General features: G+C 44.9%; 1 protein-coding gene across 3 annotated transcripts in view; it reads left to right on the forward strand.

Moving 5' to 3' along the window:
- Positions 1-26,728, forward strand: part of Cracdl (CRACD like) — a 139,822-nt gene that overhangs the window by 87,927 nt on the left and 25,167 nt on the right. For all 3 annotated transcript variants that reach the window (XM_071601287.1, XM_071601286.1, XM_071601289.1), the window contains exons 2-6: positions 2,417-2,496; positions 13,026-13,194; positions 17,410-17,545; positions 18,283-18,447; positions 22,076-22,288. In XM_071601287.1, coding sequence (XP_071457388.1) covers positions 2,427-2,496; positions 13,026-13,194; positions 17,410-17,545; positions 18,283-18,447; positions 22,076-22,288 — 753 coding nt within the window. In that variant the 5' untranslated portion in view covers positions 2,417-2,426. The remainder of the gene's footprint in view (positions 1-2,416; positions 2,497-13,025; positions 13,195-17,409; positions 17,546-18,282; positions 18,448-22,075; positions 22,289-26,728) is intronic.

A 26,728-nucleotide genomic window follows, 5' to 3' on the forward strand; every position in this document is an offset into this window, starting at 1 on the left:
ACATCATGACAGACTCAAACCCCTTCCCTCAGACTGAGATACCCTGTCAGACCCAGTGGATGGTCTCCCAGGGCCTCCCTCAACCCCTCTATTCTGACCTGACCCTGGACAGGGCTACTTGGCAAGAAGAGCCATTTCAGTGGGAGATTCTTCCCCTGGATTTCCCTGCTTCTCTTGAGCTCCTCTGGAGACACTCAGGACTCTCTCCTTACTAGGGCAGCACTGCAGAAGTTGGGTCTCATCTGTTGCTGTGCACCTGCCTGTGCTGGGGACATAGTCGACATGAGCCTTCCGGTTGTCGTCTTCACTACCTTGGCCAGGTTAATAAACTATCTACCGTGGTGTATGTTCTCATCTCCAGAGTGTGAACCCTCAAAGCCCTCGGGGATCTAGTGAGATGATTCAGATAGTAATGTTGCATGCTCAATAAGTCATTTGCATAAATCAGTTGTCATTGTGGTTAACTCCAAATTTAAGCAGCGGAAGGCTCTTGCACTTTTGCTTTCTAGCTCAGTGGCAACCTTGGCAGATGGTACCCAGGGTCGTAGCTGGTGACTCTTAACCAACCCCCACCGTCTTCACTCTCCTTCCTGCTCCTGTGGTTTCCTTCTCCATCATCTTCTGCTCTGAATGCCCCGATAGCCACCCACTCCTCCAACAAACAGTATCACCGAGCAGCAGGACACTTGGACATCAGGCGGCTGCTTACTGACTCTGACATCTTGGGAGCTACGGTCTTTGTGTCAGGTCACAACTGTGACCCTTATAATGATGCTGCTGTTTGCACTCTCTGTCATTTTGATAATGAACATGGTGAAAACAAGGCTCTTCTTTAAAGCCTAAAAACAGTGGTCAAGGATTTGAAAAAGGACTATTTCTGTTCCACCCTCATTTTATACATAATGAGAGCATGATCATGAGTCAGATGGTGAGGTTCCAAGAGAGCTTCTGGCAGAGCTGACATAATACCAGGCGTTTTTATGAAGCCAGATCATATGAAAATTGAGAACCGAAGCTGGTGAAGCTTTTTTCAGCTTTTAAGGAATTGTCTAGGAGGGAGAGCACCATGGTTTGACATTGACATTAAAGGAGACCTAAGTGTTAGCACCAACTCTGGTGCACAGGCTCGTGCGTCTGTTTCCTTTCCTCTACTAAGTATTTTCTTTGTATTTCCTCTCATCATTCTACATTTTGTTCCATGTTCAAGTTGTAGGTGTGAACTGGTTAAGTACCTGAACCTCTCGTTTTAAGTGTGATGATCCAGTCTTTCCTGGTTAGAAATAGGTGTCCAGATAAATGACGAGACAGTACTTGGAGGGACAGTGCACTGTCTCAAGGTCAGCCATAGGAGGCAAGCCCAGTAGCTCAGTACTCTGCAGCAGGAATATGGTCTGGTAAGTGTTGGTTTGATTTCCATGAAGAGTCAGAGGGTTTTTTTATTATTATATTTTAGGAAGATGCCAAATCCATATGGATGAAATGATAATAATGTCTGGTGTGATTTGCTTCAAAACAATCTCATGAGAGGGGGTGGCTGGGGTAAAGATGAAGCAGGGGTTGGCCCTCTGTTAACTTCATCATCTGTATGCAGCCATGAAAATAACCCTTATCAAGAATTTTTAAGATGATATAAGTAAGAAAATCAGGAAGTCCAACGTCCTAGTGTGTGCATGTACATAAAATATTTGTGTGAAAATAAACATTGGAGGGAGATTAAAACATTAATTGTGGTTATCCTTGGTTGGTGGGATTATGTGTGATCTCCATTCTGTTTTCCAGACTTCTTACAGGAAACGTGAAGAAAAACATAACTTCTCAAAATGGGAGAAAAAACACTTTGTATTTTATTTTATTTTATTTTATTGGTTGTTCAAAACATTACAAAGCTCTTGACATATCATATTTCATACATTTGATTCAAGTGGGTTATGAACTCCCATTTTTACGTCGTATACAGATTGCAGAATCACATCAGTTACACATCCACGTTTTTACATATTGCCATACTAGTGACTGTTGTATTCTGCTATCTTTCCTATCCTCTACTATCCCCCCCCTCCCCTCCCATCTTCTATCTCTACCCCATCTACTGTAATTCATTTCTCTCCCTTGATTTTGAAAAAACACTTTTTAAAGAAAGGATCTTAACCTGTATTGTGTAAATGAGTGACGCGTTTGTTTCAGTTATGTTTTCCATTAAACTGCTCAGGTCAGCAATTAGAGACACGCTTATGTGGTGACTTATCTCGTGGCTGTGAGTGTGTTTGGGGCCTGCACTGCCCTCTGCCCTGTGCGCTGTCTTTGCAGGGGTGTGTACAGGCAAGGCCATGGGCAAGAGCAATCACCACTCCCTTTACGTTCATTGGTAACTTCTGCTCAATATGTTCCTTTAACACAAATTTCTGTCTGATTTCAGTGAGCTGGACATGATTTCCACGAGGGTCATGGACATCAAGCTTCGGGAGTCTGCAGAAGGCCTCGGGGAGGACAGCACAGGTAAGGCCCTGGCTTCCCCTGGGAAGGGCCCTTGCTTGGTGCTGGGGCAAGGGAGGAGCCGATTGAAGACGGGGCTGTGTGTGAGAGAGAGCGGCCAGTCCCCCGTGTGCTCAGACATCCTTTGGTCCCCACACTGACTAGGAGCACGTCCACATTATCTGAGGAAACTTGGAGCAGTGCTCCCTTGTGTCTCTGTCAAACATAGGGGCTTTTCATGTCATTTTCTTCTTCCTGGAAGTGAATATGTCCCCATGTTTGACTTAAAAGCAAAAGAAAGGGGCCCAAAGGGAATTATTTGTCACCTAAAATTATCTAACGGTATCTGTAGGAGCCTTTGCAAAGCACGGGATGGCCTCATCATCCAGCAAAAATAATCTCATCAAAAGAAAGCCTTAGATCCCTCTCTTGTGATTTTTATTCTCCTCCAGGATGTGTTTATTATGGCCTTTCCTGAGCTAAATTCCAGGCCCATGATTCATCATCTCAGAGCACCTTCCAAGAGTTATTCAATTAGGTGATTGGCTCACTGCTATCCACAGATTGCTATTTATGTCTTGATGGAGTTGTAAAATTGACATTAAGAAACAAAGATCTCCCCACAATGTACCTTTCCCTGGTAACTATCTGTGTTCCCCTTATCTCATTAACAAAGGCCTCCAGCTGTCTGTCCTTCAAAGTCAAGATGCCAGTAGTGATTTTCTTTGATATAGTTCGGGAAGAATGGCTTCTAATAATAGGAAATCCTATCAGCTAGAGCTTACTATCTCATATGTTATGTGATACATAGATACTTCGTATTCTATATTAGAACCATTCTTCTCTGTCACATTTTAATAGATACCAAATAAACCCAAATATAAGGTGAGTTTTTAAGATTATCCCTGAGGAAAAAAAATGGAGTTTTAAATTTTCTCATATTATGGGGCATTGAATTAGTCCTTATTTTCAATAATAGCATTTGAATAAGTATCATTAATACCATAAGTAACATGTCATTATCCTGAAACTTATCAATAAATTCTAGTATTGAATACTTACAGAGGTCACCATGAAGAATCAATTTTACAAAAGAAGGAGAGAAACTAAGTATTCTTTTATTTTCAAATAGTGATGAGCTTGAGGCCAGGGTTGTGGTTCAGTGGTAGAGCACTTGCTTAGCATGCATGAGGCACCATAGAAAAATAAATAATAAAGGTATTGTGTCCACCTACAACTAAAAAATATTAAAATAATAATAATAATGAGCTTAAGGTAGTAAGAACATTCCTTTCCACCCGTAATTTAAAAATATAGGGCTGGGGATATAGCCCAGTTGGTAGAGTGCTTGCCTCACATGCACAAAGCTCTGGGTTCAATCCCCAGCACCACATACACATACACAAAAAAAAATTTTAATGTAGATAAGAACATTATTCATGTTGTTTTTAAAAGTAAGAAATAATGAGGCCAGAATTAAAAGAAAAATGGTAACCCAGAAAGATAATTGAGCACTTTTGCCCTCAGAACTTATTAATAAGTCTTGGAAATTTTGAATTTCACTATCCTGCCTACATAGGGTGGGATATAAGAGAGGGGGTCAGAAGACAAAGTGCAGCCCCCATACAAGGTGGACCCTCTAATAGAAGACCATCCTTACAATAAGCTGGGAACCCAAGGAGCACAAAATCTGTGAACCATGGATAAACCAACCCTTTTGTGGATTTGCAGCTTGAGTTTGTATCACTCTGCTTTTGAACTTGGTTAATGGTACTCCTAGACCAGGAAGAAACCCGGGTGCTTTGCAGAAGCAATCTTCAGTAAAGGGAAGTGTCTTCTGTCTAGGCTTCAAATTATAACAGAACATAATACTTTCAGTACTAGGACAAGCATATAGTTAGTGATGACCAGGTGTATAGGCAACAGGGCACCATGAACAAGAACCACCATGCTGTGGGTTGAATCCGGCCTCCTAGAATCAACATGCTGAAGTGCCCAGTATGTAACCTTATTAGGTATTTAGTTAAGATGTGTTCATCCTGAAACAGGGTGGGTTCCTAATTCAGTATGAATAATGTCCATATAAAAAGGGGAAATTTGAACACAGACATGTGCATGGTGAGAGTGTAATGTGCACATGAAGGCAAAGATTGGGTGATGCATCTACAAGCTAACGAACACCAAAGATCGCCAGCATACTACTAGAAATTAATTAACAGAAGTGGTGCAGATGTGCCATCACAGCCCTCAGAAGGAACCAAACATGCCAGTACCACCTTGATTTTGGCTTTTCAGCTCCAGAACCATGAGACAATTTGTTTCTGTTAACTCACCCAGTTTGTGGTACTTTGTACAGCAACCTTAGCAAACTAATACATAGCATAAACAAGAAAACTAATATGATAAAGGCATCAGATGTCAGAACTTTCAAATACATATTATAAAACATGATGTGAAAGTTTTGAAAATATCTGGAAGATCCAGGAAACCATAAAAACTAACATGGCACCCAGCCAGTGCAATAAGGCAAGAAAAATAAATTAAAGGCATTGAGATAGAAAGAAGAGATAAAACTGCATTTGCAGATGACCTGATTATCTAAAATATACAAAGTATCCAGAACTGTTAAGTTTAGCATGTTCATAAAATATTAAATCATAATATAAAAAATCAGTTATATTTCTATATACTAGCAATGAACATTTGAAAAATTGAAATCTTGAAAAGTACCATATGTAATAGCATCAAAAATTTAAAATACTTAGGTATATATGTAACTAAAATATATGCAGGATTTGTATACTGAAAGATACAAATAATTGTTTAAAGAAAGTAAAAAATACCTAAATACATGGAGAGATATACCATGTTTATGGATTGAAAGACTCCATGTTGCTAAAATGTTAATTCTCACCAAATTGAGCTGCAAATGGTGTGTTAGTACGTGTAGGTATAGTGCAGTTTTCAAGTCAGCTATGAAAGTCAGGGATACAGTTAGTTTGATACTTTGTTGTAGGAATATCAATCAGTAACTTTTTTCTTTTTCTTTTTTGTTTTATTTTTCAGTTGTGAGAATCAAACCTAGGGCTTTGGGTATACTAGGTACTACTGAGATATAACCCCACACTGTAATAGTGTAATCATTTTTTTATTTCCATGAAGGTTCAGATTTTTTTTTTTATTTAGGAAGAAGCCAACTCTATAGGATTGAAATGAAAATAGTGTGTGAGATGTTTTGCTTCGAAATAACCTACAGGTAGTGGGGAGGAAATGGGTAAATATGAAGCAATCAAAATCCCAGCAGGATTTCTAGGAGTTACTGGCAAGCTGACTCTAAAATTTATACGAAAAGAGAAAGAACTTCAACAGGTAAAACAATTTGGAAAAATAGAAAGTTGGAGGACTCACCACAGTACTTGATTTCAAACTTACTATGAAGCTAATAATCAAGCCGAAACATAGATGTATGGAAATAGATAGAACAAAGTAGAGTCCATAAATAGATCCATATGAAAATGATCAGTTGATTTTTGAGAAAGTTGCAAAGGTGATTCACTAAATAGTGCTAGAACAATTGGACACCCATTTGTAAAAATGAGCATTGATTGATACCTCACAGATTATGAAAAAGTTAACTCAATAGATCCTAGACATAAATGTAAAACTATAAAGTCTTTAAAAGAAAGCTGAAGAGAGAATATTTTTGACCTTAGATTAGGGAAGAGTTCCAAGATATGATGCCTCAGTCCATAAAAGGAAAAAAATCAATAAGTGGAACTTCATCAAAATTGACACTTTTGCTCTGAGAAAGATACTGTTAAGATAAAAATACAAATCAGACTGGGAGAAAATATTTGTAAATCTCACTTGATGAAATATTTACATCCGGCATATATTTGAAATCATCAACATTCATTTTTTTTTACTGTTTTTAAAATAAATTTATTTATTTATTTTAATTAGGTACATATGACAGCAGAATGCATTTTGATTCATTGTACACAATTGCAGCACGACTTTTCATTTCTCTGATTGTACAACGATGTAGCGTCGCATCCTATGTGCAGTCATACATGTACCTAGGGTAATGATGTCCATCACATTCCACCATCTTTTCTGCCCCCATCCCCACTCCCCTCCTCTCCCTCCCCTTTTCCCCATCAAAGTTCCTCCATTTTTTCCCATACCTCCCCCCATTATGGATCAGCATCCACTTATCAGAGAGAACATTCAAAAACAATAAGACAAACCTATTTACAAAATGGGCAGCTCTTAAAAGATGTTTGTATCTAAGAAGAAACACTCAACATCTAGTCATTAGGTAATACAAATTGAAACAGCAACGAAACACGCTACACAACTATTAGAACATCTTGAAAGAAATCCTCTGAGCAGCGCTGGTGAGGAGGCATTGCTGGTAGGAATGTAAGATGGTACAGCCGATCTGGAAAAGATTTTGGCAAATTTCATATAAAGTACATACACTTAGCCTATGACTCAGTAATCCCACTCCCTCATATTTACCAAACAGCAGTGAAAACATGGTTACCCAGAAGCCAGTAGCAAGATTATTCAAAATTGCTAAAAACTGAAAAGAATTCAAGTGTCCTTCAGTGGTTGGATGGTTCAACAAACAGTGTATCCATCCAATGGAATACCACTCAGCAGTGAAGAGGAACAAACTATGAGAAGACATGTAAATATTGCATGAATCTCTAAGTGAAAGAAGCCAGAATCAAAAGGCCACATACTGTCTGACTCACTCTGTTCTGGTTTAGATACGAGGTGTCCCCCAAAAGCTCTATTTTGTCCTTGCTGAGTGGAAGTCTTTCTCTGCTTCCTGGTGTGATGTCTTGAGCTGCTTTCTTCCACCACACTCTTCTGCCATGATGTCACTTGAGCCCTGAGGAAAAGGAACTGAGGAACTGTGTGTGGACTGAGGCCTCCAAAACCGTGAGCCCCCAGATAAACTTTTCCTCCACTGAAATGGTTCTTGTCAGGTGTTTGGTCACAGCAGCAAAAAAGCCAACTAAAACACCCTTGATATGACCTTGAAGAGGCAAGGCTATTGGAACAGAGATCCGTGGACACCAGGGGTTAAATACTGGCGGAAGTTTTAACTACTTGAGGAAATTTGGGGGCGGATGTCCTGTACAGCTCTGCATCTGGATTGTGGGGATAAATATGCAACTCTGTGTGCACTAGGAAGAGTGCGTGTGCCGGGGGTCAAACCCAGGACCTTACAAATGCTAAGCACACACCGTGTGACTGAGCCATGCCCCAGCCTGAAAGAAGGGTTGTTTTTTTTTTTTTTTTTTTAGTTGAAAATATTTTTCTGGAATTGAATTAAAAAAACAAAGATGTCCCAATCTACAGATTTAAAAAAACCCAATGAATCCCAAGAAGACTAAATAAAAGGCAATCCATCCATATAGTATAAAACTGCAGAAAACCAAAGCCCAAACTAACAATCCTAAAAATCAGTCAGCAGAAGAGATTGCTTCTGAAGGTACAAAATACTGATGGCGGACTTCCCAACAGGACAGAACCCACAGCGCCATGCAATAATGGCTTCAGGATATTATTAGAAAAATAACAGTCAGCCTAGACCTCTGAACCCAGGAAAGACAGGGATCAGGACTGAAGGAGAAATAAAGGCATCTTCAAACCAAGGAAACCTGAGTTTGCCACCGTTGGACCCCAGGAAAGCAGATTCGGCAGGAAGCTGCCTTTGGCAGAAGGAACTTCCTGGTGGAAGTCCTGGATGCAAGAAGGACTCAAGGCCAAGGAAGTAATGGTGTCGCAAAGGGGATCGAAGTGTTCTAAGGTCCAATGCATGGTCCTGCGATAGAGCGTGCCCACTCTGCCGGGTAACCACTGCCAGAACAGAAACAAAAGGCAAGGCTTCCAAACTTGTGATGGGAACCGTGCAAACAGTCAGTTAATCCAAGAGAAGACAAGAGTGGAGATTGAGAAAACAGACCAGAGAGGGTAGACTTATTTTGACTGATATATCAGTGATCACCGTGAGGGCAAATGGACCGATGAACTGTCCCACTTCAGTAAGGCTGCCAGAGTGCATTCCTAAAACTCTAAGTATATGAATCTTCAATACAAAGGTTCAGAAAATTAAGGATGGTGAAAGAACAAAAATACACCTTGTGAGCCCTGGGCAGAAAGAAGGCAGAAAAGCCATATTCATATTAGTCAAAATAGCATTTATGGCAAAAAGCCTAACTGAAAAACAAAGAGGGCCATTTTATAAAAGTTTCAATTCCCCAGAAAAATAATGATTTTGCATTTTTATGTATTAAGATAATGTCAAAAAATTATATAAAGTAGAAGTTATAATTAAATAGATAAGAAAATCTATGATCCATAGGTTAGTTTCTTTTACATCTTTTTCTGAAATTGATAGAACAAATATGTATACTATTTTATTAGTAAAGACAAAGTATTTGTACAGGTCTATCAAGGAGAAAAAGGCCTTGTTCTAATCGACCTGTGTTTTAGTCAACTTTTCACTACTGAGACCAGAAGACCTGTCAAGAACAGATTTAAAAGGAGACATTTATTTGGGGGCTCCTGGTTTCAGGGGTCTCAGTCCACAGATGGCCGACTCCATTCCTCGGGGCTAGAGGTGAGGCAGAGCATCAGAGTGGAAGGGTGTGGTGGACGGAAGGGGCTCCAGACACCACACCAGGAATCAGAGAGTGACTGAGCTCAGCTCACAAAATATAAACCCCAAAGCCACATCCCAGTGACCCACCTCCTCCACCCACTCCCCACCTGCCTACAGTTACCACCCAGTTAATCTTTATAAGGGGATTAATTCACTGATTGGGTTAAGGTTTTCATAACCCAATCATTTCTCCCCTAAACTTCTTGAATTGTCTCACACATGAGCTTTTGGGGGACACCTCATCTCTAAGCCATAATAATATGTACAGGGCACGGAAAAAAACACATTATTTGAAAGTATATTAGGATCATATATAAAAATTATTGATACACAAAGTAAGGCCCAATGGATTTGAATGAAGTCAGATCAGAGTACATTATCTGACCACAATGCAGTTAAGCTCAAAATCAACAACAAATAGAAAATCCCCGCATGCATACAATAAAAGAAAGAAAAGAAAAAGAAAATCCCCAAGTACTTGGAAATGTAGATATAATTTTCTAAATAATCCCTACATAGGTCTAAGAAGGCATCATAATGAAAATTAGAAAACATTGTCAACAGTAATGAAAATACTACATTTCATAACATGTGCATGAAACAGATTTAGAAGAAAGTGCTGCCTTAAATGTATGTTTTGTAAAAATAGAGAAAATGTCAAATTAATGTTTATTCATCTGAAGAAGTTTTCTGGAAATAGCAAAATCAACCCAAAGAAAGTTTGCAGAAATAGTAGAGAATAGAAACCAATACAATATAAAATAAATATTCCACAGACAGAATTGACAAGCCAAACTTTGTTGCGGGGACGGGTACTGGGGTTGAAATCAGGGGCACTTGTCCACTGAGCCACACCCCCAGCCCTATTTTGTATTTTATTTAGAGACAGGGTCTCACTGAGTTGCTTAGCACCTTACTTTTGCTGAGGCTGGCTTTGAATTCACGATCCTCATGCCTCAGCCTCCCAAGCTGCCAGGATTTCATGCACCATGGCACCCTGCAAAGCCAAATGTTTTATAAGCAAATAAAATCAACAAACCTCTGGTGCAATTGGTCAAAGAACAAAGAGAAGGCACAGATAATTAACATGAGGCGTGACGAAGCTACAGCACTCCAGAGGAACAGGCAAGGGTGTTAGTAGATATGAAAATTTTGGGGAAAATTGATAAATTCCTAGAAACGTGGCTTAAAGCAGATTCAAGAAGTAGAAACCTGGACTAGTCAGACAGCCATTGAAAAAACTGACCTAGAAAGCTGGCAGAAGAGATAACACATAGAGGGCTGACCATTGTCCTTGCAGTTGTACTCAGGGTCTCCGTAGCCACACTCTTATCCACACCATTCATGCTGTAAGCAGCATTTCTGACCGTCAGCATAGTAGGGCTGTACATTTGTTCAGGCTTTGGGGACATGTACCAATTTGTTGACGAGGTAAAGGCCAAGAGGTGTCCTGACCAAAGGCAGGAAAGTAATCTTTCAAAATGCTGAACCTTCATGAAGAACCATCTGCTGACAACACACATTTGCTACAGAACTTTCTTTCCTTAGGGAGGGGCTTGTTCCATCCCTGCTAGAGTAATCCTAAGGGATTCTCCACCTGGAGACCAGACCTGCAAGCTTCCCAGAGGGGCATTATTACTAACACTACAGAAATATTCTTGTTTTAAAAGGAATTCAGCTTACAAGATTATTTACCAAACGTTTTCAGCTGAATCACTTTAACCAGTGTCCACGACCTATGAGACAGCATCTTGGTGACCTCTGATGTCACCTCCTTCTGTTGGAAGGAGAGGAATGAACTCCGCTGAGCTACTGCGGTGACATCATAGGGTCCTGGGTATGAGAGAATATGTGGGTGACAAGGAAGGTGACCTCAGAGAAGCGAATCATAAAATGTGAAAAAGTATCGCAGATTCTAACAATTCAGGAGATGTGGCCCAATTTGACTCGGCCCTGTCACAGCGTCTTCCAGCATAAGAATGGCCGCCATTGGGTCATTTTTTTTCATCAAGAGTTATTAGCTCATCATGGCGCTCATTATTCCAGAGAGCCTTAGTTTATGTCCAGGATAGATGAAGCATCTGAATGTTTTTTAATAACTTGAGTAAAGGAAACATGGAATACAGACCCAATGAAATATTACTCGTCCACTAAATAGAATCATATCTTATCATTTGCAGCAAAATGGATAATATAGAGACAATCAAGTAAAATAAGTAGATGCAGAAAGATGGGTACTGTATGTTCTCTCTCATATGTGAAAGCTCAAGCTAAAAAAAAAAAATCATTCAAAATGAGTAATAGTAATGACTCCAGCCTTGGGAGGTGGCAGGGAGGAGGGCTGGAGGGAGGCTGGATTACGGCTAATCCAAACACAGACGGAAGAAGTAAATTCTAGGGTTCCACAGCATAGCAATGGGGAGCGGTTATAGTTCACAACGATCTATTATATACTTTATTAATGCCTAGAGGAGACACACTTGAAACTCCAAACACAAAATAATGATAAAGATATGGCAATATTAATTATTCTGATTTTACCAGTATATATTGTATATATTGTATACAATACTACATTGTACCCCCAAAATATGTATGATGATTAAATGACAATTGAAGATGTTTAAAAGTGTTTAGGGAACCTCTGAAAACTTGGAATGGGACCACCATTTGACCCAGCTATCCCACTCCCTGGTCTATACCCAAAGGACTTGAAATCAGCATGCTATGGTAATGTAGCCACATCAACGTTTATAGCAGCTCAATTCCCAATAGCTAAACTATGGAAACAACTTAGATGCCCTTCAACAGATGAATGCATAAAGAAAATGTGTACATATTCACAATGGAATATCATTCAGTCATAAAGAAAAATGAAAGGAGGGTATTTGCCAGTAAATGGATGGAGCTGGAGACTATCATACTAAGTGAAATAAGCCAATCCCCCAAACAAAGGCTGGAATGTTCTCTCTGATGTGTGGATGCTAACACATAATGAAGGGGTAAGGGAGGCTAGGGAAGAATAGAGGTACTTTGGATTAGGCAGAAGAGAGTGAAGGGAAGGCTAGAAGAAGGAATCGGACATTATGACCCTATGTGCATATATGATTCTACATAGTGTACAACTAGAAGAGTGAGAAGTTATACTCCATTTACGTATGAGGTGTCAAGATGCATTCTACTGTCATGTATAACTAATTAGAACAAATTAAAAAAATAAAATATAGGCATCCCCAAAAAATGTTTATGCCTTATTTGATCATTACACACTATACACATGTATTAAATAGCCACACTGCACCCCATAAATTTGCACGATTACAATAATTTTTAAAAAATACCTTGGGTCGGGGCTGGGATTGTGGCTCAGCGGTGGAGTGCTCGCCTAGCATGCTCGGAGCCCTGGGTTTGATCTCAGCACCGCATAAAAACAAATGAATGAAATAAAGGTATTGGGTCCAACTACAACTAAAAAATGAATAAATAAATATTTAAAAAATACCTTGGGTCATCACACAGCCTTCACCTGATCAGAACTTTCGTCGTTGTTGTTTATGAATGTTTTAGACGTTAAACCTTGATTTCGTGTGAGAGGGAAGCTCCTGGGGGTTAAAGATTCCATGATTGTGCTCCAAGGCATTCTTGCCTCATTTACATAAATTTTCTGAATAAACAAACTGATTTTGTTTCCAGGTGTGCAAGGCTGTTACGCCAAGCAAAGGAAGGACTTCCAGAAGCAGGAGGCCGGTGTCAGGCCTGAACCCAGGCTTTCTCTGCTTCACGGGCACCTCGCACACCTGCGCACACCTGCGCACACCTGCGCACAAACACACACTCCTGCTGATTATTACTTTTGCTTACCTCTGTATAGGAAAGAAGAAATCTAAATTCAAAACTTTCAAGAAGTTCTTTGGAAAGAAGAAGAGAAAGGAATCGCCTTCGTCCACGGGGAACAGCACCTGGAAGCAGAACCCAGCCAAGAGCGAGGTCATTGCCATCGAGTCAGGGCCAGTGGGCTATGACTCAGAGGATGAACTTGAGTAAGTTGCTGTCGAGTCCCACGGGGCCTTGCGCTCCGGCTACAGCGGGGACATCTGGGCTCGGCAGAACCGATCCTCTGTCAGAGTCTCAGTACCGTGCTGGGCTCCCGGCCTCCTCCCCTCCTGGACAGCCCAGGAGCAGTTCGTCCACACAAGTTATGTCCTTTGTCTTTCTAAACATGGGATGGAGAAAATGTGTGTAGGGGTGGGGCATGGATAGGAAGCTGCTGTGTGCCAGGTGTATTAAATGTCCATGGTCCACGGGTTCAGTGGCGCATACCTGTAATCCCAGGAGGCTGAGGCAGGAGGATCGAGAGTTCAGAGCCAGCCTCAGCAATGGCGAGGTGCTAAGCAACTCAGTGAGACCCTGTTTGTAAATAAAATACAAAAAAGGGCTGGGGATGTGGCTCAGTGGTTGAGTGCCCCTGAGTTCAATACCTGGTACCACAAAAAAAAAAAAAAGTCCCTGACCCTCATGGGAGAAGAGGTATCATATGCCATCAAATAAATGAGCCAAATAAGCTGGAGAGAAATTTGGAGGCTACCTGACATCCCGAAGCTGAAAGCCAAAGGATCAGGATGTGGACCTTGGTGTAATGTGACTTAAACCCTTTGAGGACCTTGAGGACCATATGAGAAACACGTGGCTCTCTAAACTTGAACTCCAAGCAATCTAATAAGTATGCTTTCTCCGGTCCGAGTCCAGGATGGAGAGAGGAAAGCTTCTTGTTCAGTTTTAGGAAAATCATCTAAAAATAAAATATAAGCATCCAAAAAAAATGTTTAAGGAGATGGAAATGTTAATGCCTTATTTGATCATTGCACACTGTACACATGTATTGAATAGCCACACTGCACCCCATGCATTTGCACAATTACAATAATTTTTAAAAAATACCTTGGGTCGGGGCTGGGACCCAGTGTGGGTGAAAAATTGGGGGAGGTCTAGTGAAGAAATGCTGGTTTTTGTAACTTGTAGTCCATCAAAATACAGCTACCAGGCACATCTTCCCATCCCTCCAGCCGTTATTTCTGTGACTAGAAAGAAACAGGTTGGTTGTTCTGCCCACTTTTATGTTTTCTTTAAAACATTGGCCTCTGATTTGAGGATGAAATTCCTCAGAGAGCATGAACCCACTGGGGGTCTGGGTGGGGGTGGGGGATGTAGCAACGGAGCCGGGGTCCTGGGCCTGAGCCTGCCCATGAGGGTTCCTGTCCCTTCCTAGCTCCAGCTGCTCCCTGTGTGGTTTTATTTATTTATTTTTAAGGTGTAGAAATTAAATTGACCACTTGGTGGCACCAAATGACTGTAGAGGAAAATTTAGATTCTGCTACTTTAATTTTTTTCCAGTGCTGGCAGGGAGCAGGGCTGGCCATGGGTGGTGCCTTGTGCAACGTGAGGAACCCACTGCACACAGGCTCTAGGTCCCATGCCCCAGACCCTGAGGGAGCAAGAGTTACCTCACTGGCCAGCCCCAGGGGCACGCTCACCCCCACCCCACCCACCCCATCTCCTGACAGGAGCAAGCCCTCTGTCCTGTGATTGCAGGCACAGACCTGGGGGTGACCCCTCCTGCCACAGACAGGAGCAGAGCCAGAGGGACGAGCTGGGGGGAAATGACCTGTGCACTTATCACGTCCTCCTCTTAGAAGAAGCCCGAGGAAAGTTGGGGTCAGGCCTTTGGTATCTTTCTATCTCCAGCACGTAGCAGGAAGCTGACTTCAGTTGCTTGCAAGAGTTTGCCAGGATCCAGGACAGGATCCCAACTTTCCTTTAGGGGATGGAGTATGACAAGTGACATTTTTCAAGAGTGGTACTGAGGAGGAGACCAGATCCAGATCTTTAGCTTATGTTCCTTCCTTTCCTGCTTGCCAGTTAGCTGTTACTGCTCCTGGAGTTTTCTAGCGGGTACAGCTAAGAAATTCGTTTGGCTTAAAGAATAATCATTAATTCACTGTTATTTTCATTCAAGTCTTATCTCTTTGATTCTTTGTATTCTCTCTTTTTTTTTTCTATTGGAAATCTTAGCATAGTTACTCATTTTCTTCATCCTGGAATAAAGTCACTGTGTGCTCTATGCACAGGTGGCCTTCCACGAACATTGCTCTACTCTGTTTTGTTTTGTTTTTAGCCCACATTACCACTGATAGAACTACTAGGTGCAATTTGAAATGTTTGTCTTTGTTGTTCGTAGAATTCATCCTGCCCTGGATGTGGAAGCAAAAGTCATTTGGAGGACTGGGGCTGGGGCTCAGTGGTAGAGCGCTTGCCTCACACGTGGGAGGCACTGGGTTCGATCCTCAGCACCACATAAAAATCAACCAATAATTAAAAATATATATCTTAAAAAAAAGGTCATTCAGACACAGAGTTAAAGGCACCTGAAATCCTGCCTTTCTTTTTGTAGATCTGTCAACAACCTGCTATAAAAGTTGGCTCATTTGTTTCTGTTTTCTAGTTTTAGGGATTGCTCTATTTCCCTTCCCTGTCTTTTGTTTTATAGGAAACATTTACAGTTTAAAAGACAAAAATTGTAAAGGCAGGTACCTTTGTATCCTGTTTCTCTATCTAGTTTTCCTTTCCCGCAAAGGAAACCATTCTTCCTCACTTGTGACTTGTCCTTCTGTTTTTATTTACTTTTTTAAAAATATTTTTTTGTTGTTGATAGATCTTTATTTTATCTGTTTTTATGTGGTGCTGAGAATCGAACCAGGTGCCTCACACACACCAGGCAAGTGCGCTACCGCTGAGCCAGAGCCCCAGCCCCTGTTTTTATTTTTTGAAAGCAGAGCATGCACCTGTGTTCTCGTATGTTCCTGTGCATGTCCCTGCCCCCTTCTCCCAGAGCTGGTGTGCCCCGAGTGTGGCTGTGTGCCGCTTACTGTACTTCTGCAGGTTCCTCTGGTGAGCTCATGCAGGGAGAGGATCTTCCTTTCAGTCAGAGGCAGAGTCCTCCTCCTAGGATGCTCCTGGAGTATTCTGTTCAACACCCGGAGGAGCATGTTGGCTGCTTCCCCATCTCACAGACATTGCCGTGGTGAAAGGCCTTGTTCACGTGGCCTCCTGTGTTTGGCTAGGGTGTCTCTTTGGAGACTTCTTCATTCCACTAGTGACACCCGAGTGCAGGTGTTTGGGCAGCGCTGTGGTTTCCAGACAGTGTGGCCATGGGCTGTGCTGCTGGACAGAGATCCAGGTGTGTGGGTGTGAGAGAGAGAGACCTTCGTGTTAGGAGCTGTGCCATTGGCAGAAAGGGACAGTTTTTTCCACTGTGCTGATTCCTTCCTAGAAATGTGAGGACCCCCACCTTCTGGGATCCAGGGTGCCTACTTGCAAGCTTGCCCCTGCAGGCCAGAGAGTGTAATTAAAGGGAAGCATTGCTGACCGACACAGCTTGATCTGCAGTAGGGCAGGGCCACACCTCAGAGCCCTAATGCCCCAGAGAGGACAGGATGCCCCGGGGAAGGGCAGGGGGGGAGTCAGTGTGCACAAGACCAGCGAATGTAGAGGCTGCTTTCCTTCCTTCACCGTAGTCTCCATCATCTCCTTCCACCTATTGTTCAGGCTGCTAGGAAAATCTTACAGCTCATTCCCACATCCTGTGGACATTTTATGAATGTCCCATGGGTTCAGTTCCAAATCAGATCCTTGAGCTCCGGGTTGGGAAAAGGGCCTGGCACGGCGATGGCAGGAGGGCCTGCCACTGATGTTTGGGACGTAAGCACAGAGTGGCAAGGATCGTGCCAGGTGATCAGAAGAGGATGCGGCCATGCAGATGGCAATTCTCACTACAGACAAGCGGGGATGTATGGCGCCTCCAGCCCGCAGGCCCTCAGCCCACTGGGCAACACGGAGGGGCTGCACATTTGCCCCTGAGCCATGCCCTCCTCCTGCCACATAGGTTTCCCCACCCTTCCTCCCTGCAGGCTTGGCATCTCCAACCTCACACCTCAGGTTTTCCACTAATAAAAAGAATTCGCACAGCCTTCAGATCTCTTAGGAAAATTCCCACCTCTGCACAGCTCCTAGGAGTAGCCCGAGGTATTTGACGGTTGAGAGGCAAAAACGGGAACCAAGAGCTACAGACGACACACACAGAGGACTTGTAGGATATGCCCGGTGCGGTTAACCCACACCGCCCCTCTTTCACTCTGGGTCCCCAGGAGTCGGTGAAGGGGGAGGTGGCCAGGGTCTCACAGTCACTTTTTTTATCCCAGGGAGTCCAGGGGCACACTGGGCAGCCGGGCCCTCTCGCACGACAGTATTTTTATTCCTGAGTCGGGACAAGACCCTGCTCGGCCGGTGCGGGTATTTTCCCAAGAAAATGTGTGCGACCGGATTAAAGCCCTCCAGGTGAGCATTTTCCTTGGCAGTGACCCTTGGTTTGGATTGGAAGTCAAATATTTTTTTTTTTTACTATTTTGTTTATTTAGTTGTAGTTGGACACAATACCTCTATTTTATTTTTATGTGGTGCTGAGGATCAAACCCAGGGCCTCACATGTGCTAGGCGAGCGCTCTACTTCTGAGCCACAACCCTAGCCCCTGGATGTCAAATATTAATCCAGAAGTTTTAAAGTGATTTCTGCTTCATTTGTTTGCTATGTTCTAAAGTAATAGGCACATCACAAGTCTCCTAAGACTCACCAAGCTGCTTACCCCTTGATCTTGATGCATTCTGGGTTACAGCTTAGATGTACAATGAGAGAGATGACAAGCTGGGTAGCACACACCTGTAATCCCAGTGGCTTGGGAGGCTGAGGCAGGAGGATCCAGGCCAGCCTCAGTTACTTAGTGAGGCCCTGAGCAACTTAGCAAGACTCTGTTCTCAAAAAAAAAAAAGTAGTTTGAAAAGGGCTGGGGATGTGGCTCAGTGGTTAAGTGCTCCTGGGTTCAATCTCCAGTACCAAAGAAAACCAACCAAGAGAAATGACCACAAGAGCTGGTAGTAGATGCTGTTTCAGCTTAATAACCCCCGCCATGCAAGAGTGTTGATGATATTTCCCAAATGAATTAATTGGAGTAGGGAGATTTGTTGATAAATGTTATTGATGAAAATACTAAGAGCAAATGTTCTTTATTTCAATCTAGTTAAAAATACAATGTCATGTGAAAATGGGGCCTCCACCTCCTCCAGGGGGGCTTCCTACCAAGCGGGCAGAGGATACCGGCATGAGCTCCGAGGATGATGGGCTGCCCCGGAGCCCCCCTGAGATGTCCCTGCTGCACGACGTGGGTCCCGGCATGACCATAAAGGCGAGTGCAACCTGGGCCCTGACCCTCCATCCACGCCAATCATCCAGGGCAGCTGGAGCTCTGGGGGCTCCTGGGGGCAGCCAGGTCACCTGAGCCTGCAGCTGGCCCTTGGGCTGTGTTTATTTTCATTCTTTGAGCAGAAATTCAGGTCTGGTTAGGAGATGTGGTTTGGATGACATATTTTTGTGATGGTGTTCAAACCGATACCTCATCTTTCCTGTCCGTGCAGACAATCAGACCCACAATCTCATTTAAAAGAGGGAGCCGCCTTTCTGTGTGTTCTCTGCTACTGTGACGTTGAGTGGAAAGAAGGGAACAGTGAACATGTACACTGGTCTAAACGCCACGTCCTTGTCTTTGGACCACAAGAGCCTGTTGGTCTAGAATGTGCAGACTGTTACTGGTAAACAGGGCAGCAGAGAAAGTTGGACTGCAGGAGAGTTTATGACCCCAGAGGGGCAGAGAGGGGTGGAGGAGCTGATCCTAATACCCTGCTCCCCATAAAATCCAAGAGGAGGGGCCTGAGCAGGTGAGCTCTTTCTCATGTATAAACACTGTAGCTCGTGCTGCTGCTGCTTTCTGAAAATGGTATTTCACTGTAGTAAGAACGCTTCACACCCACACAGTGCACTCTGACCCGAGTGATAAAGTAGACATTTTACCCGTGTGGATAAGGCTTGCTGTGGAAGGATGAGTTGGAATTATTCCAGGTGTGTTGATGCTTGAAAAGCAGATAAAGGTCAGAGTTCAAGTATTAGGGTCACGCACCCGCCCTGGGATCTTTGGAATGCTCTCGCCCCTGGCTGGCCTAGGAGCTGTTCATGGTGGGGCTGCAGATTCTGTGTTGCTCTCAATTATGTTCAGCAGCTATTTCAGCTTGGATGCCTACGAGTCCACCACAGATCTGATTTTTTTTTTTCTTATGTTTTGTTCTTGTGGAGTTGTGGCTTCCATCACTGATGGGAAATCAGGACTGTGATGTGGCCGCTAAGTCAGCCCCCACGTTGGGGCTGTCGTGGAGCTACCTGGAGAATTATTCCCTCCAGATTCCAGCTCCAGGGTGAGCATGTCCCAGCTCACTCCCAGAGTGGGGTTGGGGGTCCGGAGGCTGCCCACACCTCTTCACCCTCAAGAAGGACTAGAGAATGGCCTGTTTCTGGGCTCTGCCAAGCTGACCCTGTATTTCTTCATACCCTAAAACACTTCCAGGTACAGTTTCATTGTCACCCTCTCAGGAGCAGACGTGACTCTGTCTCAGGCCACGTGGTAGGAGATGGCTTCTTATTCAGCACTGAGTGACTCTCCCTCCTCCCATCCCACGGATCCCTGACTCTCACACTTCCTACTACTTCTCCTCCTTTAGCGAGGACAGGTAGTAAAGAGGAACTGAGCCAGCCCAGTTCCAAACCCACTCACACCATGATGTACAATGCCATGGTCAGCCGCGGGGGGGCCACTCGTGCTGGACCAGGGCTGACCTTGTTTTTCACAGCATCTCTTCTATGGTAGTTAATGCACACACACACACACACACACAAAGTTTCTGAGATTTTTAAAAAATCAATTATTGGATAATATGCACAATCCATAGCTTCATGAAAACCAAAATTTGAGCCTTTAGGATACAAAAGAAAGAAAAGGAAAAGAAAAATGTACTCTTTTCCAGTCATCACGGATCCCAGAGAGTGTTTTGTACACAGTTGGCCGATTGAGAGGAAAAAGATGATGCATCCTTTAGAAATGTGCTTATGTAACGGGATATTTAACATAATGGTGCCTTAAATCCCAAGAGGACGGGATTTGGGGCTGTTTAATTTTATCCTGTATGACACCTTCTCTAAGCCCATGTGCTTGACAAAGCCACTTGAGATTATTGTTAAAGAAAAAAAAAAAAGACTTTGGCAGCAAATATGGACATGGCCACGGAGGTATTTCCTGACAGTGAGTTTTTCAGGAAACATGGAATTATTTTTTAAATTCATTGCAGCGTGCGTGAACACAATGAATGAAACCTTACCTGATGGGGTTTTATATGTCTAACTGGTCATGTTCTAGATTTCCTGGTATTAAGGTTTTACCAAGCTTTATCACCTGTTGGAATCCATGTCCTCAGAGGGCCTGGGGAGGGTCGAGTGAGATCAGATAGATGGGTGCTCCCCCTTCCCAGCAGGGCCAGCAGCTTCTCTTCACCCATTGGCCTGGCCCCACCAGCTTTGCTCCCTGATTGATGGCCGTTCATGTGGGCACTGTCCCCAGCCCATTCCTCAAAATGAGCCCCATTTTGAGGACAAACTTTGGAAAACACCTGTGACCTAAGGTCACCCCTTAAAAAATCTCCTGAACCTCAATGCATTTCCTTTGTGCCACATTCTGCACGACTTAGACTAAGTCCTCTGCTTCCAGAAGCAAGACTGCAGGGAACGTATAGTGATCAGGAGTAGGCAGTGCAGATGACTCTCTGGATGCTGCCAACTCACCCATGAAGACATAAGCCAGCTTCCCCGTCCCAGCCTCCTCCCCAGAGAGACCCCTCCATACCCCACCCCGTGAAGTTACACCACAGATCAAAGGCAGAACTCATGATCCTCCTAGTCATGATGGGATTGGTCTTCCCAGTTCCCGAGAACTTTCAAAATGACAGTGGGGACAAAAATGAGAGTTCTGAGGACAGAAGAGTCCCCTAATGGCAACATGAGCTGTGACATTGGCGCAGGGTTTACATGTGGACAGAAGTCAGGGAAGCTAAACTCCATGCCAAGGTCTCCCAGCCAAGAGGTTAAAGTGAGCTGAAGCTAAAAACCAGCAATACAAGTGCAGACTCACGTAGAGGAGGGACAGGGGCTGTTTGCCCTTTGAAACCTTTGGGCTGTTAGATTTGTAGACCAGTAAGCAAAGGCTCATGTTGCACACATCTTAGCAGCATAACCCATGTAGACTGTACTTCGTGAGGGAGTATGCCATGTTTGATGGGCAGGTATCTTAGGATATTGCCCTTGGTCTTCCAGTGAGTGCCAGAATCCCCTTCCTCCCTGGAAACACCTTCTTTCTTTGCTGACCATCAGTTTTTCCCCACTGAGGTACAATCTATTAATATACTTTTAACTTACCAAGTGGTGACTTAAAGCCAGATTGCCCCAGGAGGTTGCAGAGCTCTCCAAGAATGAACAAAAGTCCAGTGATAGGATGCTGGGTAGGGCCTTGCCCTCCTTCCTGGACAACTTCAGTGCCCTGGCCCCTAAAATCCCAGCTCTCAGCTTCCACAGACAAAAGCAGGAGCTTCTACCCTTGGAGATACGGGCTGGACTGGTCCCTCGGGAAGATAGCTGGGGACGCGGGGGAGAGTGGTCCTGCTCAGGAAGACCTGTTCACAGGCTCTTGCATGGCCTTGGGAAGGAGTGGAAGGTTTCCAGGGTTTGGCCCAACACTTGGAACCCCCAGCCGTTTCACTTTCTAAAGGAGTATCCTGAATGCTCCCTGTCAAGAGCCAACCTGAACAAGTTTCCCTCCCAGGTAAAAGCCCGAGAGTGTGGGAGCACAATGACAGGAGAGCCAGTGTGTCTGTGGGCTGTGCCCAGCCCTGTCGTGTCATGAAGTTAATGTTTGGTGTATTGCTCCTTGTCCCATGAAGGTCTCTTTAGTGTCCTCATCCCGGCCACAGTCTCCAGAGCACACAAACGATGCCACCAACTCCTCCCGGACCTCGGATAGCAGCCTGGCACCTGTGGCTGATTTCAGCTGCCCTCCAGAACTCTCCTCCTGCCTGGACAACTCTGCAGCCAAGCACAAGCTCCTGGTCAAGCCCCGCAACCAGCGGTCCAGCAAAATGAGGCGGCTGTCTTCGGTAGTGGCCTCCTCCTCTGCCCAGGGTCCAGGACGGGTGGGCTGGGCGGCCCTCAGCCCCTACCCTGCCCTCTCCCCCGCTGGGTCACACGCTCCCTCTGAGCACCATCCCTGTCAACGGGACCACACTGCAGGAACTGGAGTTGGTGGTTCATCTTTTTTAACATCAGTCAATGTCCCTCCCTTATATCAAGCCCGTCACAGGTTCACTCACTCGTTCCCCAGACCCTGTCACTCACATGCCGTGTGTGGTGCCACAGCATCTTGGTCCTGGGCTTCTCTTCTCCTTGCTTTCTCGCCCCACACCTGGGTCTCCTTTCTGCTGCTTGAGCTCCTCAAGATGTCCCCAGCCTCAGGTCTTGGTACTGCTGTGTCCCCCTGCCCAAGACGCTCTGTTCCTGGCCAGCTCTGTCTCAGCCTTAGGGGTCTCATCTCGGGATTCCTGTCCCAGAGAGGGTCACCATGTTTCTTTCACTCCTTCGGTGGACTTGCCACACATAGACAGGACCTTTGAAAATGTGTGTGTCCTCTTTGCGACCCTGTCCCCAGCTGTACCTCTGGCCCTTCAAGTGGTGCTAGCCACAGGGCTGGCATTTGGTAAGCCTTCGAGAGGATGACGAGTGGGTGACAGGAGCTGAAACCCTGGAGGGGACACCTGAGCAGCATGAGGACGTAGTTGGCAGCATGGGCCTCTTGCCTCACATAGAACAGGCTCCTCTGTGGTAATGCTGCTTGGGAGAATCGTCTCCTGGTTCCGGAAGCTCAGCTGACTCATGGGGTACTCTGACCTCCTGGTATCTGTGAGTTAGAGGTCAACAGGGTGCCACTGTCCTCTTTGCCTGGAGGAGGTGACAATCAGGGCAAAGGGCCAGCCTGGACACAAGAGAATGACCGTGCTTAGAGAAACACTCACAGACCAACATCCTCTTCCCTCTCCTTCCCTCAAGAATGATGGCGAGGAGTTGATGAAGTGCCCAGGACAAGCTAGGCGCTTCAGCAGGAGACAGCAGGCTGGGCCCACTCAGGACTTCAGGGCTCCCTGGGGAGAGTGGGGTTTCCCTTGGACGTGTGGGAGGCGCTTTGTGAACTCAGGGAAGCAGGATTGACTATGCCAGAAGAGTCAGGTGGGTCACCGCAGACTAACTTGCCAGCTGGGGCCAGAGCGCCAGTGCACATGCTGGGTGTCCAGTACAGTGACAGGGCTGTGCGCCGTGGGGACTTGATGGGTCCAGGGAACTTCAGACCTGCCCATGTTCTTTCAGGGTGGAGTCGTGGGGCCAGGCACAGGGCCAGCTCCCTTCTGGGCTCAGTTCTAGGCTTCATTCCCACGCAGAGGCCTTCTCCTCTGGTAAGGGCACATTTGGCTGGCCACAGCCCTGCCAAGACTTGGTGACAGAGGGAAGCCTGGCCTACTCTCCATATGGAATGCGCCATCCCCTGGCACTGCCCCCTAGGCAGAGCTGAACTTTACTTTTGAACTTGACTTTGTTCTTGAATTTCACTTTGTAGAATAACAGAAAGTTGGATGTACTCAGTTGGGGGAAATATGTAACCAGTCTTCCTGGATTTACCCTCTGATATTTCGGTATCTCCCAGCTGCCTTTCCCCTTCACTGCTGGGTAGGGAGCAGGCCTGGCTATCTCAGGTTCTCAGAGGTGCCCGTATTTTCCCAGTGGTCACCACTGTCCCTCCATTCACTGTTAGGTTACACATTGGAGGCCTTGTCCATCAGTATCCACAGCCCCCTTTGCCCTTTGGTCCTCTGGTCCCTCTTCCCAACCAGGAGGACCTTCCTCATGCCTTGGCCCCTTGTAGGGATCAAGATGCTTCCAGCTGCTTCCTTACTGCTTCAGCTGTGGGAATGAGCTGCACATGGCCCCTCTGCTACCTTTCTGTCCCTGGGCACTTCTGTAGAGGGTCACTGTCCCTTTGGCTTTATGGGCAATGAGTCCTACTTTCCCCTGCTGTTTTGATCCCCCATATCATCCAGGGTCTTTTGCTCCATCACCCCTCCCCCACCAGTGAGCTCAGCCATCCTCAGTGTCTCCACTGTGGCCTCTTCCTGTTCCTGCTGCTGGCCTGGCCTGGCCTTCTCCAGCTGTGTTTCCAGGGGCTGACATCATTTCATATCATGGAGGCTCCTGAATCTTTTGGAGCTTTAGGATAAATGAAAAGGGCTCTTATTTTACAAACCCCATCATGTATAATAAAAACCCAGCTATAAAGACTGTGATATTTACCATGAATTTGAAATACATGTTCAGGCTGACCCCGTTTGCCCCCAGCCCCAGCAGAGGTTGGGAAAGACAAACACGAGTGGTTCCCTCAGCATTCTTTTCTGCCACAGACCACGCTCTGTGTGTGGCTCCACATGCAGAAGAGCTGAGCGCCCATGGATGTTCACACCCACATCTCACTGTTACCAGTGGGTCCTCAGCCAACCCAGTCAGTGCCAAGAGCTGAGAACCTTGTGAACTCCATTTTGATAGGAGCAGTGTGGTTGGATGACTAGCCGCACGTTTCCTGGCTGGCAGAGACACCAAACATAGGACCCAGGTCTTAGAGACTGATGCCTGCTGTCTGCCCCGGGTGCTACAGAGATGATGTGGACACTGCTCTAAGGGGATTCCTTTTTGGCCAGATGAGCTGCTAGCCATAATAGCACTTTGCTGCACACCAAGCAGTTGGTCCCCCATTTCTGCTTGCTTGGGATGTTTCCAGGAGAAAAGCCACTGTAAGGACCCAAGAGGGAGGTGATGAGGAGGTTGCAGAGATGGAGTGGGCGAAACACCCAGGCAGTGCTCTCCTGGGGCTCTCCTCAGCATCCAAGCCTACCTCTGGAGTCCACGCTCCACACCAGTTTTCATCCTGCCCTGTTCCTCCACAGCGGCCCCCCTCGTAGCTGCCAGTGGCTCAGATCTACTCCCCAGCTTTCTGCTAACAGCCTGGCTTCTGTGATAGTTTCAAATCATGGCTCACTTCCCACAGCGATCTCAACAACAGTAGTTTCCTGTAGTATCCAAAGGCCAGGGACATGGCAAAGTTAGGAACTTGCAGCTCTGGATGATCTTCTGTAGGTTTCTTTCTTTCATTGTAGATGGACACAATACTTTTATTTATTTTTATGTTGTGCTGAGGATCAAACCCAGTGACTCACACATGATAGGTAAGCATTCCACCACTGAACCACAACCCCAGCCCATAATCTTCCCTAGGTTTCTTTGTGCATCATCTTTTTAAACCCAGAATAGGATTGTGTGTTTTAGTTATGTATGGTCATAAACAGCCCAATCTTCCTGGGTTTGCTTAGCAAGTGGATGCCAGCTGGGAAATGCTTAAAACTAACACAGGTTGGGGTGTAGCTCAGTGGTAGACCACTTGCCTAGCATGAGCAAGGGCCGGGGTTCAGTCCCTAGCACCACAAAAAATAAAATAAAAAATCTAAAAGAAAAAAACAACAACAAATAACAATAAAACCACAAACATACCCCAGAGTGTCACATTTCAGGACAAGAGCAATGTTTATGCAACGGCCTGAGTGACACTTGAGGTCTGATGTCCTGAGCTTTTTAGAAAGATCAACCTCAGTACCCTCAACCTTTGAGACATTTTTACATATTGCTTTTGAGTGGTTTGTGATTATCTTAATTACATTCTTTTTTCCTGAGACAGGAGGCATGAACTTTTTGACAATCAGGAGGAAGTTAGACTAGAGTCTAGATTCTAGAGACCTTTTAGAACTAAAAAATGCCACAAGGGAGTGTAAGGTTGTCAAGCCAGTAGTGCTTCAGGCGGCCAAAAAGGAGACTCATAAACTATAGGATTACCTAGAGGAGACAAATTTGCTATAGTTCTTGGGGATGGTGGTCCAGCATCTGGGAGGCACAGAGTGGGGGGCAGCATTCAGCCCCCACCTTGGGCACAGTGAGGGGACCTTGGTTAAACTTGAGTAGAGAGTAGGAGACACAGTGTAAGACCACAGAATAAGATTTTAAATTCATCTGAAATTTTTGGATTTTGTTCTATGAGCTGTGGTTAACTGTGGCCATGTTGGACATGATAATGAATCATCTTTGAGGAAACCTTTGAGGGTGCATCCCTGAGGAGAGCTGACATGGGGGACTGACTTAGAGGAGCACAGGGTCATAGAAAGAGCAATAGCTGTCCACCTGGTAGTTACCTGATAGGTTGGACTAGACCAAGATTTTTGACACTCTGAGCTCCTGGTTCTCCAAGTGCAAAAGGGAATGACGGCCCCCTCCTCATTGGGATGAACTGATGACTACGTGAAGTCACAAGTGCATAGCACAGTATGACACACACTGAGTCTCTCTACCTTGCCCTAGACAGTGGCATCTGCTGGTTTTTGGGCTCAGCCATGAGCAGCTAATAGCAACAGTTATTTTGAGGGTGTAATTGCCATTGTTCTGTGGAGGGTCCA

This window comes from Marmota flaviventris, chromosome 14, assembly GCF_047511675.1.
Source record: "Marmota flaviventris isolate mMarFla1 chromosome 14, mMarFla1.hap1, whole genome shotgun sequence".
Classification (NCBI taxonomy): domain Eukaryota; kingdom Metazoa; phylum Chordata; class Mammalia; order Rodentia; family Sciuridae; genus Marmota; species Marmota flaviventris.